This window comes from Mesoplodon bidens, assembly GCF_964165515.1.
Source record: "Mesoplodon bidens genome assembly, contig: HAP1_SCAFFOLD_120, whole genome shotgun sequence".
NCBI lineage: Eukaryota > Metazoa > Chordata > Mammalia > Artiodactyla > Ziphiidae > Mesoplodon > Mesoplodon bidens.
In genome coordinates, this window is record NW_027671363.1 from 776,393 (window position 1) to 794,498 (window position 18,106).

The window sequence follows — 18,106 nt, forward strand, 5'->3', positions numbered from 1 at the left end:
TTTTTGCATCTATATTCATCAGTGATATTGGTCTGTAATTTTCTGTTTTTGTAGTGTCTTTGTCTGGTTTTGGTATCAGGGTGATGGTGGCCTCAGAGAATGAGTTTGGGAGTGTTCCTTCCTCTGCAATTTTTTGGAAGAGTTTGAGAAGGATGGGTGTTAGCTCGTCTCTAAATGTTTGATAGAATTCACCTGTGAAGCCTTCTGGTCCTGGACTTCTGTTTGTTGGAAGATTTTTAATCATAGTTTCAACTTCATTAGTTGTGATTGGTCTGTTCATATTTTCTATTTCTTTCTGCTTCAGTCTTGAAAGGTTATAACTTTCTAAGAATTTGTTCATGTCTTCCAGGTTGTCCATTTTATTGGCATAGTGTTGTTTGTAGTTGTCTCTTAGGATGCTTTGTATTTCTGCGGTGTCTGTTGTAACTTCTTTTTCCTTTCTAATTTTATTGATTTGAGTCCTCTCCCTCTTTTTCTTGATGAGTCTGGATAATGGTTTATCAATTTTGTTTAACTTCTCAAAGAACCAGCTTTTAGTTTTATTGATCTTTGCTATTGTTTTCTTTGTTTCTATTTCATTTATTTCTACTCTGGTCTTTATGATTTCTTTCCTTCTGCTAACTTTGGGTTTTCTTTGTTCTTCTTTCTCTAGTTCCTTTAGGTGTAACGTTAGATTGTTTATTTGAGATTTTTCTTGTTTCTTGAGGTGGGCTTGTATAGCTATAAACTTCCCTCTTAGAACTATGGGATGCTTTTGCTGCATCCCATAGGTTTTGGATCGTCGTGTTTTCATTGTCATTTGTCTCTAGGTATTTTTTGATTTCCTCTTTGATTTCTTCAGTGATCTCTTGGTTATTTAGTAACGTACTGTTTAGCCTCCATGTGTTTGTGTTTTTTACAGGTTTTTCCCTGTAATTCATTTCTAATCTCATAGCATTGTGGTCAGAAAAGATGCTTGATATGATTTTAATTTTCTTAAATTTACTGAGGCTTGATTTGTGACCCAAGATGTGATCTATCCTGGAAAATGTTCCGTGCGCACTTGAGAAGAAAGTGCAATCTGCTGTTTTTGGATGGAATGTCCTACAAATATCAATTAAATCTATCTGGTCTATTGTGTCATTTAAAGCTTGTGTTTCCTTATTAATTTTCTCTTTGGATGATCTCTCCATTGGTGTAAGTGAGGTGTTCAAGTCCCCCACTATTATTGTGTTACTGTTGATTTCCTCTTTTAGAGCTGTTAGCGATTGCCTTATGTATTGAGGTGCTCCTATGCTGGGTGCATATATATTTATAATTGTTATATCTTCTTCTTGGATTGATCCCTTGATCATTACGTAGTGTCCTTCCTTGTCTCTTGTAACATTCTTTATTTTAAAGTGTATTTTACCTGATATGAGTATTGCTACTCCAGCTTTCCTTTGATTTCCATTTGCATGGAATATCTTTTTCCATCCCCTCACTTTCAGTCTGTATGTGTCCCTAGGTCTGAAGTGGGTCTCCTGTAGACAGCATATAGATGGGTCTTGTTTTTGTATCCATTCAGCAACCCTGTGTCTTTTGGTTGGAGCACTTAATCCATTCGCGTTTAAGGTAATTATCGATATGTGTGTTCCTATGACCATTTTCTTAATTGTTTTGGGTTTGTTTTTGTAGGTCCTTTTCTTCTCTTGTGTTTCCCACTTAGAGAAGTTCCTTTAACATTTGTTGTAGAGCTGCTTTGGTGGTGCTGAATTCTCTTTGCTTTTGCTTGTCTGTCAAGCTTTTGATTTCTCCATTGAATCTCAATGAGAACCTTGCTGGGTAGAGTAATCTTGGTTGTAGGTTCTTCCCTTTCATCACTTTAAGTATATCATGCCACTCCCTTCTGGCTTGTAGAGTTTCTGCTGAGAAATCAGCTGTTAACCTTCTGGGAGTTCCCTCGTATGTTATTTGTCATTTTTCCCTTGCTGCTGTCAATAATTTTTCTTTAATTCTTGCCAAGTTGATTACTATGTGTCTCGGTGTGTTTCTCCTTGGGTTTCTCCTGTATGGGACTCTCTCTGCTTCCTGGACTTGGGTGGCTATTTCCTTTCTGATATTAGGGAAGTTTTTGACTATAATCTCTTCAATATCTTCTCGGGTCCTTTCTCTCTCTCTTCTCCTTCTGGGACCCGTATAATGTGAACGTTGTTGTGTTTAATGTTGTCCCAGAGTTCTCTTAAGCTGTCTTCATTTCTTTTCATTCTTTTTTCTTTATTCTGTTCCGCAGCAGTGAATTCCACCATTCTGTCTTCCAGGTCACTTATCCGTTCTTTTGCCTCAGTTATTCTATTGATTCCTTCTAGTGTGTTGTTTTTTTGTTGTTGTTGTTATTGTATTGTCCATCTCTGTTTGTTTGTTCTTGAATTCTTCTAGATCTCTGTTAAACGTTTCTTGCATCTTCTCGATCTTTGCCTCCATTCTTTTTCTGAGGTCCAGGATCATCTTCACTATCATTATTCTGAATTCTTTTTCTGGAAGGTTGCCTATCTCCATTACATTTAGTTGTTTTTCTGGGGTTTTATCTTGTTCCTTCATCTGCTACATAGCCCTCTGCCTTTTCATCTTGTCTGTCTTTCTGTGAATACGGTTTTTGTTCCACAGGCTGCACGCTTGTAGTTCTTCTTGCTGCTGCTCTCTGCCCTCTGGTGGATGAGGCTATCTAAGAGGCTTGTGGAAGTTTCCTGATGGGAGGGACTGGTGGTGGGTAGAGCTGGCTGTGGCATTGGTAGGCAGAGCTCAGTAAAACTTTAATCTGCTTGTCTGCTGATGGGTGGGTCTGGGTTCCCTCCCTGTTAGTTGTTTGGCCTGAAGTGACCCAACACTGGAGCCTACCCAGGCTCTTTGGTGGAGCTAATGGCAGACTCTGGGAGGGCTCATGCCAAGGAATACTTCCCAGAACTTCTGCTGCCAGTGTCCTTGTCCCTTGGTGAGCCACAGCTGTCCCCTGCCTCTGCAGGAGACCCACCAACACTAGCAGGTAGATCTGGTTCAGTCTCCTATGGGGGTCACTGCTCTTTCCCCTGGGTCCCAATGCACACACTACTTTGTGTGTGCCCTCCAAGAGTGGAATCTCTCTTTCCCCCAGTCCTGCCAAAGTCCTGCAATCAAATCCCACTAGCCTTCAAAGTCTGAGTCTCTAGGAATTCCTCCTCCCATTGCTGGACCCCCAGGTTGGGAAGCCCGACGAGGGGCTCAGAACCTTCACTCCAGTGGGTGGACTTCTGTGGTATAAGCGTTCTCCAGTTTGTGAGTCACCCACTCAGCAGTGATGGGATTTGATTTTACTGGGATTGTGCCCCTCCTACTGTCTCAGTGCGCCTTCTCCTTTGTCTTTGCATGTGGGGTATCTTTTTTGGTGAGTTCCAGTGTCTTCCTGTCGAAGATTGTTCAGCAGTTAGTTGTGATTCCAGTGTTCTCGAAAGAGGGAGTGAGAGCATGTCCTTCTACTCCGCCATGTTGAACCAAATCTGACTACGGTTTTAAGCAGAATTATGCACTGAGGCCAAAATTCATCAATGACCAATTGCTTTTTTATCAACTTTGTTGAGATATAATTTATGTACAAGATCAGTGGCCAATTTTAAAGTAGTTCTTTAAAACTTAAAAAAATTTTTTTTTTCTTTTGGATTTAGTTTCAGGAGGAAGGAAGTTGACTGGTAAATCCAGACATTCTGGGTGGAGATTTTTTGGTGAAATTCCCTATAAATGAACCAGCAGCTGCCTTCAGGGTGTGATAAAGGCCTCAGTGTTTGGAACACTGTGGGGTTCCTCCTCCCCACCTCCAGCTCTTTCTGGCTGGGTCCGGGTGGGTGTGAGAAGTGGTCACTGAAGCAACAGGAGTTGGGTGGAAATGCAAAGTGGGTGTGAAAGCATGAGGTGTACAAGGTGGCAGAGCTGAGCCCAAGTCACATCACTGCCTCTCACTTGCTGTGCAAGCTGTAACAAGCTCCTGGGCATCTCTGAGCGTGCCTCAGTCTCCTCATCTGTAGAATGGCAAGTGTCAGAAGACTGAGGTTTAACTAGCTAATGAGGGGACTTCCCTCATGGTGCAGTGGTTAAGAATCCCCCTGCCAATGCAGGGGACAGGAGTTCGAGCCCTGGTCCAGGAAGATCCCACATGCTGTGGAGAAACTATGCCCGTGGGCCACAACTACTGAGCCTGCACTCTAGAGTCCGCGAGCCACAGCTACTGAAGCCCTCATGCTGCAACTACTGAAGCCCACGTGCCTAGAGCCCATGGTCTGCAGCAAGAGAAGCCACTGCAATGAGAAGCCCATGCACCACAGTGAAGAGTAGACCCTGCTCACTGCAACTAGAGAAAGCCCGTGCACAGCAACGAAGACCCAATGCAGCCATAAATAAATTAATTAAATTAAATAAATAAATAAATAAATAAATAAATAAATAAGCTAATGCACCAAAAGCACCTGCACCGGGGCCTGAACATGGTAGGCACTTAATGAAATCTAATATTGTTCTTACAAGGCTAGAAACTTGCCAACCCTGCACTCCCTGTACTCCTCACCATGCTGTGCTCACTGCCCATTTCTAACTACCCGGTTGGCTCCCCCCAGGCTCTACCTGAGAGCTGTCACCCTGTGTTGTGACCGCAAGGCCCCGACCCACTTGTCTCTGAGCCCTACCTGGTTTTTCAAACTCTGGATCTCTCTCTGTTGGGCATCGTCCTCTTCATGCAGAACCTGAAACTTGGGTGGGCTCACCCTCTCCTTCTGCCTGGAGGCGGCTGTTTCCAACAGCTTCTGCCTCAGGTTGGCCACTTGGTTCTGCAGGCTTGCTATCACGGTGTCTTTGTATTTAGATTCACGTTCAAAATCGGAGAGACGGCTGACTTCTTTTCCCAGCAGCAGAATTATTTCATCCTGGGTGGAGGCCAGATGGGAAATTTACTAGGTGTGGGTCTGGGTGTAAGGCTGAGCCCATTTAAAGAAAGACAGGAAAAATATGGTATCATTCTTTGGGAAGGTGAGGGCAGGCAGGGAGGGAAAAAGCAGACTTTCAAGGCTATCTCTGTCACTTGGAAAATCTCATAGAGACAAGAATTGGCTTAAAATGAGGTAATTGTATATAGACCCCTGTAATGGATGTCTATACCTCACAGGTACGGAAACTTTCCTTTCCCCGAGAATTAGACTTTCATATTAAGAACAACCATCCCACTTGGGAACTTTTGTTGCTAGAAAGTTTACTTAGAGTGTTTTCATTTATAATATTCAGCCTAGCACACTGGGGACCTAAAAAGGTAGTTAGGAAAACAACATTCTGTTTGACCACATTCTGCCTATAATGAGGGTTATTTGTTTTAACTTAAAACATTCTGAACTATTTGTTTTCCCTTTCCTCTCTTCTAATATTTCCTGCCTCTTTTGGCTATTCATGTATGAATTTTTTCCAGGTAACTCAATCTGGAAAGTAAATGAGACAGGAATACTGATTTATTTGCATGGGCTCATGTAAACTTTTGGCTGGAAAAACAAAATTGCTGGTAGACTGTACCCACAGGTATAATTAACCCTGTCCTCCATCTCTCCAGTGAAAAAGCTCTGCAGCCAAAGAATTGGTTAGGTTTTCCAAAAAAGGAAAAAAAAATTCCCCCAAACTTCTCACCAGACGTTATCAATAAAATGTCAGAAAAACTGAAGAAGAAGAAGAAGAAAAAATTCCCCAGAGGCCTTTTCCAAAGCAGTCACGGGAGGAGGTAAACGGGCAATTTCTGGGCCAGCTCATTCCCAGGAGAGCCGTGCAGTCAGCCTCACGACCTGCTAGCTCCGTGACCTGGGGAAGGACAGGGTCTCGCTCATGAGAAAGCCTGTCTGACACAGCCAGCTGCTGCCAGGGGCCTTCCTTTGGGTCCTTGTGAAAGGTGGTGGCAAAACTTCAAGAGAGAGCATCAGACATATTCCCTACTCCTGGGCAGTTTCCCCTGTTTCACCCTGTTATGATCAGCCAGGTGCTTATTCATTTTTCATGCAACAAACATTCATCGGGCAGCAACTAAGTGCCAGGCCCCGTGCCAGTGCTGGAATATAAGAAGTTTGCAGAGGGCAGTGGACAGCTATGGGTTCTGCTTTCCTGCTGAGGGTCCCCTTGCCCTTCTTGGAGGGAGTGTTCCTCCTTCCATTTGGTCTGGGTAGGACTGTCAGTCATGTGCCCTGCTCCTTCCTGTCCCACCTCCCCATGTGCATGTGGCCCAAGCTGGTCAATCAGAGATTTCACACATCGATTACAGAGGGAGAGGATCTTGCCTTCTTTTGGATCATGTAGGCTTGTTTGCCTGAGTTTGTCTTTTCTAACACACAAAGCCAGCCTTATGAAGAAAGCCAGACACTGAGGGAAACAGAGGGGAGAAGTTGGTAGTGGGGAGGTGTTCTGATGACATTATTCAAGCTCCTGGATCTAGCCATACCTGAAGCTAGTGGCCCTTTAAATTTTCCAATAAGATGAGCTAATCAATGCTCCCCCTCAAGCTAATTTGTTTATTGTCACTTGAAGGAGTCCTGGCAAGTCAGGGTATAAACGACTTATAAAGAGAAAGAATTATTTCTATTATAAATAGAAAAAATGATAAATGGCTTATAAAAATTTTCTATAAATAGAAAAAATTATAGTGGTTGCACTATATTTCCAAGTTAAAATTGAGGCAGGTTGAAAAATGGCTACAAATACTTTGCAGTTTTGCCATCCAGTCTATTTCCCCACCCTCTAGTCTGGGCTGGCCCCGTGACTAGCTTTAACCAACGGAATGGAGTGGAAGTGATGCTGCATGATCTCCAGGCAAGTTCTTACAGGCTGTGCAGCTTCTGCTCTGGCCCCCTGGGAACCCCGAGACCACCGTGCTCTGATGAAAAGCCACATGCACAAAGGGGCGCACCAGTCCAGGCGTCCTGGCTGAGGCCCTAGATGTGGGAAGGAGGCCAATGGAGACCGACCACCAGCCTGGCCAAGCCAGCAGCTTACTGAGGCCGCATGAGTGAGGCCAGGGGACACGAGCAAAGGAACCTTCCAGGTCAACCCATAGATTCTGGGGAATAATGAATTGCTGTTTGAAGCCGCTAAGTTTTGGGATGGCTTGTTACACAGCGATAAATACAGAATCTGAGTGTGGCTTCTCGCCTTTCTGCAACATTTTTCAGAGTCTGGTCCCAGGATGCCTGGGTTGGAACCCCCTGCCTCCTGAAGGTTTGGATTTCCGTGTCTGACAAGAACCCCAGGTAGGTCTGCTCCTCACAAACTCTGAGAATTGCTGCAGGAGCAGGCCCTGGCCCTGAAGGAAAGCGAGATATTATAGACTGCTTCTTTTAGAGTAACTTTCGAGTTGTGTCTAAGTGGGGAGAAATTGACCTGGGCCCTTCCCAGGATGGCTTGAATCCACCTGTTCTGCTCGCATCCCTGCTTTAAACCTCTCTGGTTCTTTAATGAGTCTCTCGGCCCAGGCCTCCCTGACTTCAGGGCTCACGTCCTCCTGCAAGGAACGTGTTTTTGCATCACTGTTCCATCACTGAAGGTTGACCAAGTGATTACTGTGTGGGAGTTAGAAGTACCCGCTGAGAAGCTAACCAGACCTCGCTTTGAATCCTAACACTGCTCCTTGCACTGGGCAGCCTTGAACACATTACTGAACCTCTCTGAGATTCAGTTTCCTCATCTGCAAAGTGAGGGTGATGCAATCTTTTTTGAAGATGGTGAAGATTAACGAGCTAATAAATGTCAAGTGTACAGGACATGGCCCAGCACAGAGTAGGTGCTCAGTACCTTGTAGTTGTAGATGTTATTTGGGATAAAGTGAGCAGTGGCCAAACCTGGCTGAATGTCTTGGGAGGAAGAGGTGGTTTCTTGGAAGTAGGAAAAAGGGACAGTCCTTGAGACACAGAGAACAAGAGGCAGTGGCAATCTCTCCATGGTCCCTCTTGCTGCTGTAGCTCTGTGCTTCCCCAAGACCCCTCACCTTATCGTGCTGGGACAGGTCCTGGTCCACAAAAATTTCTCTGTAGGGCCCTGTCCCAGGACTTTCCTCGGCCACTGATTGTTCCGACAGTTCCGCGGCGTTGGTCCACACTAACACACAAGGTCAACAGAGAAGGCAGAGGAGACAGTGAGTTTCCCCAAAGTCTTAAAGAATATTTTCAGATTAACCTTCACATTCATGAGACTTATGCACTGAAAGCATTACAGGAGGACTGGAAAGGGTAAGAGCTGCCTCATTTCTCTTCCCCAGCGTTAACTGCACTGATGCACTGTGGTGTGTCTCTTTCCAGACTTTTTTCTATGCTGCATAAGAGCTGAGGACCTTGGGCAAGTCATTTGCTCTCTCTAAGCCTTCGTTTCCACATACATAATTCAGGATCCCTGATAGTCTCTGTTATAAAGGGCTATCTGGAGATTAAATAGAATAATGATATAGAGCAGGGCTTGGCAAACTATGGCCCTGCGGCCAAATCTGGCCTTCTGCCTATGTTTGTAAATAAAGTTTTATTGCAACACAGCTACAGTGATTCATTTACATATTATTTATGTCTGCTTCCCAGCTACAAAGGCAGAGCTGAGTAGTTGCAGCAGAGACCATGTGACCCACAAGTACTACAGTATTTACTCTCTGGCTCTTTACAGGAGAAGTTTGCTGACCCCTCAAGTAGAGCATTTAGCCCTAAACATTAGCTATGTTTGTTTTATTGCAGCCATATCTTTTCAAGAAACAAAAATGCATTTACATGATAGAGATTCTTATCCAGCTTACTTTTCAGCTAACAATATCAAAAACATCTTCCCATGTCAGTATTTGAGGCTGTACTTGGTTCTTTTCCAGGGTAGCATTGGGGTCCATTGTACAAGTGTGCCAAACGTGTTTAACTAGGATCCACTTGATGGCCATTTAAGCTTTCCTATATTTTTTCTTATTTACCCCAGTATTACAAGGCCTTTTTATATGACTTTCAGGGATTATGGCATTGTGTTTGGGGACCCCACTCTGTATCACATCAGACATCTCGCAATTCACTCACATCAACACTGAATACATTTCTTTTTATTGGTGTAGAAACGTTTGTAAAGATTTCTATAATTCTACGTGTGAGATCACTTGGGCCCAAGCAGCGTATTTTAAATTTCCAAGTGAGTATGGTTTCTGGACAGTCACTGCACATTCTTATCTTCTTGTGAAGTGAGAAACTGAACAAATTGTTTTCAGTGGTGATGAAACTTTAATGAGTATTAACATTAATGATGGATGAAGCACTCACTGTCATGTTTGTGGACATTCATCATTTATTCATTTTGCTTCTGTATTTCTTATTTATGCATTTTAGAGTCAAAGATTCCTGCCCCCCAGCCAGGTCTCAAACCTCTTTGTGGACCCCAGAACCTCTAGTGGACATAGCTGATGGCCTGTGGTGCCCAGAGAATGCACAGCCTTGCGTGTTGAATGAGCAGCCCTGGCCACAGTGTTCCCTGGGGCGCGAGGAACAGAAGGGCCTGGAACTTCAGCAGCTGCCCATTTTCTCTCCCTCCACCTCCCCAACTAGGTCCATGATTAGAAAACTTTTATTTGAAGCTCACTGCCCCCATCTGACTCTCTTGGATCCTGAGCAGCAAAGTCCTAACTGACTACAGCAGCAGTGCCTGATAGAGAAATAATGGGAGCTACAGAATGCAATTTTCAATTTTCTAGTAGTCACGTGAAAAAGGTAAAAAGAAGAGAGGAATTTTTTAATGATCAATTTTATTTAACCCAATACATTAAAAAGCATCATTTCAACATGTAATCGACAAAAAATATGGAGATATTTTATATTCTTTTTCTTCGAGGCATGAAGCCTTTGAAATCTGGGGTTTATTTGACACTGATTGCGCATCTCAATTTGGAAACTGAGTTTTCAGGAGGAAGATTTCATCTGTTTTCATATTCCTCAAGAAATCGGCTCTCACTGGAGGAAGGTACTGCCTGGCCTGTGTCCCCAGGGAGGGCCTCGGGGTCTGACCCTAACTGGGCCCCTGTCCAGTCTCAGCTTAGAGTTCTGGCGTCTGATGCCATCTCTAGGGGTGACTCCGGCTGCCTCTGCGACCCTGTCGTGGCTGTCTTGAGGGACGCTTCCCTGCAAGATGATGGCCGGAGGGGGGACTTCATCAAACTTACAGAACAGGCTGATCGATGGGGGTTCCTTTACTGGGGAAGGTGTGTTTACTCAAAGTCTTTGTGGGGCTAGAATTTGCTCTGAGACTTGCTTTCCTTACACCCAGGCAGGGAGGTGCGGGAGCAGTTACCCCTCACCTGCCGCAAACTTCTTTACCGGCTACTGTTATTTATCAAAAAGAACCTAAGGGCCATGTATGACCAAACCGGCTTAACTCTAGATGCTGGATCCTTCGGAGGTCCCAGTGGGGAGAAGCCCCAGGGAGAGTCGGGAGGGCTGGGGCGGTGGGACGGCGGATATGGGGACGCAGGCACTTTAAGAATTTTCGGGCATGAGCTGTTGGCCAAAAGCCAGGGGAGTTACTTTAATATTTTAACAACCCCCAGCTGTCCTGGTGCGCTCCAATAATCACCAGTCTGCAGGAGGGGCAGTATGTGTGCACCTTAACTGTGTCTTTAAGACATTGTAAGTTGTAAATAAAAGTTAAATAACAATCATGGTTAGGTAATAACTTAATTTTTAAATTTTAATATTTAAAATTTAAATATTAAAATTTTAAAATATATAAATTATTAAGATTGTAAAATTTAAAATTTAAATATTAAAATATTAAATATTTTAATATTTACTGAATGTTCGCTATGCACCAGGCGCTGTGCTCAGCACTTACAGGCAGGATACGATTTCGTCTTCATAACAACCCGGTGAGATAGGCATTATTATTCCCATCTCCATTTTATACGTGAGAGATATGAGGCACAGAGACGTCAAGTCACCTGCTCAAGGACACACAGCTGGTAAGTGGTAGAGTCAAGGGGTGAACCTAAGTTTGTTGGATTCAGAGCCTATGCTTTTAACCACTATGTAGTCAATGTATTGAAGTGGGAAGATGTTTATGACATATTATTGAATTTTAAAAATCAGGTAGGGAATTCCTTGGCAGTCCAGTGATTAGGATTCTGTGCTTCCACTGCAGGGGGCACAGGTTCCATCCCTGGCTGGGGAACAAAGATCCTGCAAGCTGAACGGCACGGCCAAAAAAAGAAAAAAAAACCTAACCTATGTTAGGTTCATATGATCCCATTATTAGGAAAAAAATATATATATATATATGAATCAAGATGCTATTTTAATAAGTCACTCCACATATTTTCTTTTCTCAGTATTCTTCCCCACCTCCCATGAGCTCTTGCCATTAAGATTTGGCCTTGGAGCTGACGTTTTATTGCCTTGTGGTAAAGGAAGGATGAGTATTAACTAGAACAGGGTGATTTTTCCCCCAGGCAAAATGATGTTTTGATTTTTGACAATGTCTGGAGACATTTTTGAGTACCACAGTTAGGGCGGTTGGTGGTGGTGGTGTTGCTACTGGTATCTCTGGTGGGTAGGAGTCAGGGATGCTGCTAAACATTCGACAGTGGACAGGACAGATCCTTCAACAAGGAGTTATGCGACCCACCTGTCACTGTGCCAAGATTGAGAAACCCTGACCTGATCTGCAGTAAATAAATCCTTGGCTTTGGGTTTTCAAATAGAATTTTTCAAGTCTAAAGCAAGGTGACAGTCTAACAGTAAGCCAATTTAATTGGAAGAGCCCAGCTTTGCTAAGAGAGGAAAGAGCTTTCTCGGAACCCTTAAAAAGAGGTGTTTTCTGTCAAGAGACAGCATGGAGGACTGGAGCACAGAGTTTTCTCTAAAGCGTGGAGTAGAGAGGCCCAGACACAAAGGAACTCCCCATGACACGGGAAGATGAAAGTCCTTTTCTGAGGATGGCAAGAGTGTCAGGGGAACGAGGGCAAACGTTTGGAAACATGAGACCTGGCTGAGAGGCTGAGGAGATAGAGCCCAGGTAGATGTGAGGGACTCTAAGCCATACGACTCATCCTTCATTTCTCCAGGGGGAATCCAAGTCCTTCAGAGAAGCCCCAAGTTCAGCATGGCACTGGAGAAACCGGTGATTACAGTGGAAAAATTTAAATGGCAGAGTGAAAAAAAGAAAAGAAACAGCCCATGTGCCATGTGTCCAAAGGACACATTAAAAAAAAACCCCAAAAACCCTGTATATATGTTCATAAGACAGAACATGATGCATACAACAAAATGAATGAATCTCAGAAATACTATGCTGAGTGAAAAAAGCCTTCCACAAAGGAACATGTACTACATGGTTCTGTGTACTTGAGATTCTAGAACAGGAATATCTAATCCATGGCGGGAAAAGAATTCAGAAGAGTGGGTGCCTCTGGGGCCTGGGGCTGGGAATTGACTGGGGAGGGACATGAGGGAACTTTCTGGGGTGATGGTAATGTTCTATATCTTGATAGGAATTTGGGTTACATAGTTGTGCACGACTGGCACAACTCAGTGAGCACATTCAAGGTCTAACACCTTTCAGGGTGTGGTAGCCAGTCTCCAAGATGGCCCCACTGATTCTTGTCTCCTGGTATTCAGACCCTTGCATCATCCTCTCCAATACTGGATGGACTTTATATTAGTTAGCTGGGGCTGCCATAACAAAACACCACAGGAGGTCTTAACAAAAGAAATTCATTTTCTCACAGTTCTGGAGGCTGGAAGTCCAAGATCAAGGTGTGGGCAGGGTTAGGCCTCTCTCCTTGGCTTGCAGACGGCCACCTTCCTGCTGTGTCCTCACATGCCCTTTTCTCTGTGCACGTGCATCCCTGGCGTCTCTCTCTCTCTTCTTACAAGGACACCAGCCCTTGGATTAGGGCCCACCCAATCATCTCATTTTAACTTACTCATCTATTTCAATACACTATCTCCAAATATGGTCACATTCTGCAATATTGGGATTGAGGCCTCAGCATATGCATTTTGGGGGAATGCAATTCAGTCCGTAACAAAGCTTCTCTATGTAACCAAGGATATTGCAGAAATGACACAGTTTGATTCCTGAGGTTAGATCCTAAAAGACATTGCAGCTTCTGCCTCACTCTCTAGGACCACTTGTCTGGAGGAGCTGGCAGCTTGAGGATGCTCAAGCAACGTATGGAGAGGTGCACTTAGTGAAGAACTGAGGCCTCTTACCAAAAGCCATGTGAGTGAACCATCCTAGAGGTGGGTCCTCCAGCCCCAGACAAGCCCCCAGAGGACCACAGCCCAGCCACCACCATTACTGCCACCTCATGGACAAGCCTGAGCAAGAATCCCCCAGCGAAGCCATTCCCAACTTCCTGACTCAGAGAAACTAGGAGATAATAAATGTTTACTTTTGTTTTAGGCCATTACATCCTGCAGTAATTTGTTATGCAACAATAAGTAGCAAATACAGGTTTGGGCACCAGGAGTGGTGCAAAATTTAACAAAAACCCTAAAATGTGGAGTGGTTTGTGATGGAACAGTGGCCAGAAGCTGGAGGACTTTGGCCAAGAGTCTTTGAGAAAGCCTGAATAGTCTTAGTAGAAGCCCGATGGCCTTTGAGGAGGCAGTGAGGGAAGGGTTTCAGAAAAGTGAGGAAAATGTTACTGGGGTTAAGAGATCCTTGTCAGGTGGTGGCAGAAGGTTTCCTAACACGTTGCCTGTGGTCATGAGGAAGGTAGAAAATGTTTGTGATGAGGCTGAGTGGTCAAGCTAAAGAGAGTCCCAGACAGAGTCTTGGAAGGTGCTGCCTGGTTACTTCTTGCTACTTATAGTGAAATGTGAGGGGGAGAGACAGTTAAAGGAAGGGCTGTTAAATCAGGGCAATGCTCTGGGCTTGAAAATTCCCTGCCTCTCCAGGTGGCAAATGAAATATAAGAAACAGGTTCTGGGCAAAAATCAAATCAAGGGCACTCTCAAGAAAACACAGTCCAGAGAAGAAGCTGAGGGTGTGGTTGTAAAATCCTTTGTTAAGAATACAGATCCAGGGCAGTGTCCAAGAGAACCCTTCGGTCAAAGAACTGGGCTTCTAAGAAGCTTCTGTCCTTTGTCAGTCTTTGCAGAAGCCCATGGTGGAAGGGCTTGTGACAAAAAAGTCTGTGGGCGTGGTTTTTGCCTGATAGGATGAACCCCAATAAGAAGCACTGCCAACTCAGACTGACAGAGACCCACAAAAGTCAAAGAAGCGTCTGGACCCCCAAGCTTCTACAGGCAGGAAGCAGGCTATAAAACTATGCAGCCACATCCAGGGGACACCTTTCATAGGAAAGGGAGGACGACTCAGAAGGCAGAACTCACGGACCAGGGGCAGAGCCAAGAGCCCTGGAAAGTCATTTCTGGGCAAGAGTTGGACTGAAGCCCAGTCAAGGAACTGCCGATATTTTACCAGCTGGACTTCAGAACTGCTTTGGGCCAGGGACTCCTGTGTGTTTCCTGTTTTTCTTCTTTTGGAACAAGAGGAGTGTATGTAGCAGTGATGCTATGTCTGTCCCACCAATATGTGCTGGGTGTGTGAGGGACAGACCCTTTGTTCAGAGGTCTTCAGATTTCTGGAAGTAGTACTTGATGAGCTGAACGTAACGTACTACACCCATGAGCCCCATCTGTACCTGGACTTGATTTAGACGAGATTCTGGAATTTGAGCCGATGCTGTTACTGGGGTGAGATTTTGGGGGGCCTCGGGAGAGAGGAGGAGGAGTGTGATTCATTGAGGACCCGAGGGCAGGCTGTGGTAGCCGGCCTCCAAGATGACTGCTGATAATCCCCGCCTCCTGGTCTTCAGGCCCGTGTGTAGTCTTCTCCCACACTGGAGGGTGACGCCCTGGGTAACCATCAGGATATTGCAACAATGACAGAGCATGACTTCTGAGGCTTAGTCACAAGAGATGTTGCCATTTCCATCTTGTCCTCCAGGATCACTTGCTCAGGAGGAGCAGCTGCCGTGTCATGAGAACGCTTGAGCCACTCTCTGGGGAGGCCCATGTGGTGAGGAACCGGGGCCTCCTGCTGACACCCATGTGAGCAGCCGTGTTCGAAGTGGATCCTCTGGCCCAGGTCAAGCCTTCAGATGACTGCAGCCTTACGAGGGACCCTGAGCCACAGCCGTCCTGCTAAGCTGCTGCCAAATTCCTGACCCCACAGAAACCGTATAGATGATAACACATGTTTGATTTTGCTTTAGGCTGCTACGTTTGGGGAGAATTCGTTATGCAATCATGATAACTAATACACATTCTGTGTTCATTTTACATGAAGGAGACAAAAAATGTTGAGTTCTAGTTAATGGTATATGTGCTAAAACATTTAGGGGGAGGACTACAGATGTGTGCTATTTATTTTGAAATGCATCCAAAAAATAAGATGGATTAATGCAGGACAAGAAGGATGGGTAGACAGAAATGTAATAAAGAGTACAGCAAAGTGTTAGCGGTAGAATTAGGAGGAGAGCTGTCTCTATAAAATTCTTTTTGCTTTGCTGTATGCTTGAAAGTTTTCACATTAAAATGCTGGGGGGGGGCTTCCCTGGTGGCGCAGTGTTTGAGAGTCTGCCTGCCAATGCAGGGGACACAGGTTCGAACCCTGGTCTGGGAAGATCCCACATGCCACGGAGCAGCTGGACCCGTGAGCCAAAACTACTGAGCCTGCGCGGCTGGAACTTGTGCTCCGCAACAAGAGAGGCCGCGATGGTTAGAGGCCCGCGCACCGCGATGAAGAGTGGCCCCTGCTCGCCGCAGCTGGAGAAAGCCCTCGCACAGAAGTGAAGACCCAACACAGCCATAAATAAAGAAATAAATAAAATTAAATTTAAAAAAAATGCTGGGGGTAAATGGCTGAGTAATTTCTTAACTTGGGCGGTTGGTACATGAGCGTTCCTTAGACGATGATGATGATGATGTAAACTGCAGAGATACCTTTCATTTGCTCCTTAGTCTGTTTATTTCAGAATAATAACTATTATTTGAATGGCTGAGGGAAGGGACTAGGTGAGTGGTCCTGAGTGAGACCAGGGAAGGGTGTGGAGGCATCGAGAGACCTGGGGACTCAGAGGGGTCTGGGGCTGGGACACAGAAAACAGAGAATGGAACCTTCACACCAGTGGCCACAGAAGAAACCTGGGAATCATGCCAGGGACTAAGTCGACCCAGCTACTCTGCCAGTAAGCCTGGCAAGGCCAAGAGGATGGTGACAGACAGGAAGTCTCCTCCCCAAGTGCCATGAGGCCTTCTGGGGGGGAGGGGGGAGAAGGAAACCCGGATGGCTGTGTGTCCCCAAAGTGACCAGGCTGTGAGTGACAGTCACTGAGATAACCAGCCTTAAATTTGACCGAAAAGTGTTATTTTAGATTAGATTGAATACATAACCTCCGGAGAAATAATTTTCTCCATAAGCCTCAGTCTCCTCTTACCTGTAAAATGGTAATAAAATATTTAAAAACCTCCTAAGGCAAGAGGGATTTCAGTTACCAATATGTCTGTACATCTGAGTTGAAGTATATAAATTTAGATTCTGATACAAATTCATATATATTCATATATATGTACAAACACACACACACACTCACCACAGAGGTACTGACGTGTGCAGATGGGCAGAGCACAGTCTTGGAGGAGTTTGTACCAAAAAGTCAACAGGGAGAATTCTGGTGATAAGGGTGACAGCTTATCTTTTACTGTTTTCTAACTTTCTGCTTATCCCAATTTTTTCACATTTGATTATGTTCTACTTCAGAACCAGAGAACATAAGCAAAAGCCAGAGAAAGACAAATATCATACCATATTGCTTATATGTGGAATCTTAAAAAAAGGTACAAATGAACTTATCTACAAAACAGAGATAGAGTTACAGATGTAGAAAATAAACTTATGGTTACCGGGAATAAGAGGGGGGAGGGATAAATTGGAAGAGAGGGATTGACATACACAATACTATACATAAAGGAGATAACTAAGAAGGACCTACTGGATAGCACAGGGAACTCTCCTCAATACTCTGTAATGGTCTATATGGGAAAAGAATCTAAAAAAGAGTGGATACATGTATATGTTGAACAGATTCAGTGTGCTGCATACCTGAAACTAACACAACACTGTAAATCAACTGCACCTCAATAAAAATTTAAAAAAAAAGGGGAAAGCAGAAACTGAGACCCATCCTCCTAGCAAAAGCCCCTCCCCTAAGCCGCCAAGGAAGCGCCCATGAGTACCTTGCCTGATGATGGGAACGCTGTGGGCGGCTCTGTCCACCTTGAAGGAGAACATCTTCTCGCTGGCACTCACGGGCCGCCTGTGGGAGGCTGGTGGGACCATGGGGGGCTCGGGGGACCCCTGCGACCAGCTCCTCTGCACTGGCGCTGTCCAGATGCCCGGGTAGAAGGGGGTCTGTGTTGGTGAGGGTGACTGGTTCAGTTCCTGGGTGGCCCAAGGTGGCTGTGGCCTTGGCCAAGGTGCTGGGCCCCTCACCCATGGGAAGGAGACCTGCAGGGGCAGACAAGAGGGTCAGGGGAGGTTACGAGCAGCTGGGGTGGTCTTCACCTTTCTGTCCCGGCGACATAATTGCTGCCCTAGATTTCGGCGTATAAGTCACTTCTCCCAAGAATCCCTCCCACACTCTCCCCAAATTTGGGATGGCGGTCCCCACCATGGGTCACCTTGCACACTATCGCACCACCATTTATTGGGTGCAGCCTTCGTGCCAGGCACCCACTCAAGAGATTCACATGCATTACCTCATTTAATACCCCTGATGCTCTGTGATGAGCCCGAGGCTGAGCAAGACCTAGTGACTTTCCCAGGACCACAGATTTGGCAGTGAGCGTCTGAGCTGGTACAACGCCACCTCTGAGCTCTGAGAGGCTGACAGCTTTTTGTCTACCTTGCTCAGCACCGTATCCTCAGCTCCTAGAATAAACCCTTGGCACATACACAGTAGGTCCTTAAATATTGGTTGAAAGAATGAATGAACACATCTCCGAGATTCAAGCCCAGCTCTCCAGGACACACACATCCACACTGTGTGTCTCCCTGGCACTCCCATTCCACCTCTTCCCCCGAAGCCGAG

General features: G+C 45.2%; 2 protein-coding genes and 1 pseudogene across 3 annotated transcripts in view; 1 reads left to right on the top strand and 2 right to left on the bottom strand.

Moving 5' to 3' along the window:
- Positions 1-9,025, bottom strand: part of LOC308611512 (forkhead-associated domain-containing protein 1-like) — a gene marked incomplete at both ends in the record, with an annotated part of 60,047 nt that extends 51,022 nt beyond the window's left edge. The window contains 2 exons of the mRNA XM_081260255.1: positions 7,988-8,097; positions 9,007-9,025. Coding sequence (XP_081116381.1) covers positions 7,988-8,097; positions 9,007-9,025 — 129 coding nt within the window. The remainder of the gene's footprint in view (positions 1-7,987; positions 8,098-9,006) is intronic.
- Positions 1-18,106, top strand: part of LOC308611519 (centrosomal protein of 78 kDa-like) — a 739,857-nt pseudogene that overhangs the window by 404,786 nt on the left and 316,965 nt on the right. The gene's annotated exons all lie outside the window — the stretch shown is intronic.
- The window catches only part of LOC308611499 (forkhead-associated domain-containing protein 1-like), a 37,077-nt gene continuing 35,978 nt past the window's right edge, over positions 17,008-18,106 (bottom strand). The window contains exon 3 of the mRNA XM_081260247.1: positions 17,008-17,523. Coding sequence (XP_081116373.1) covers positions 17,143-17,523 — 381 coding nt within the window. The 3' untranslated portion in view covers positions 17,008-17,142. The remainder of the gene's footprint in view (positions 17,524-18,106) is intronic.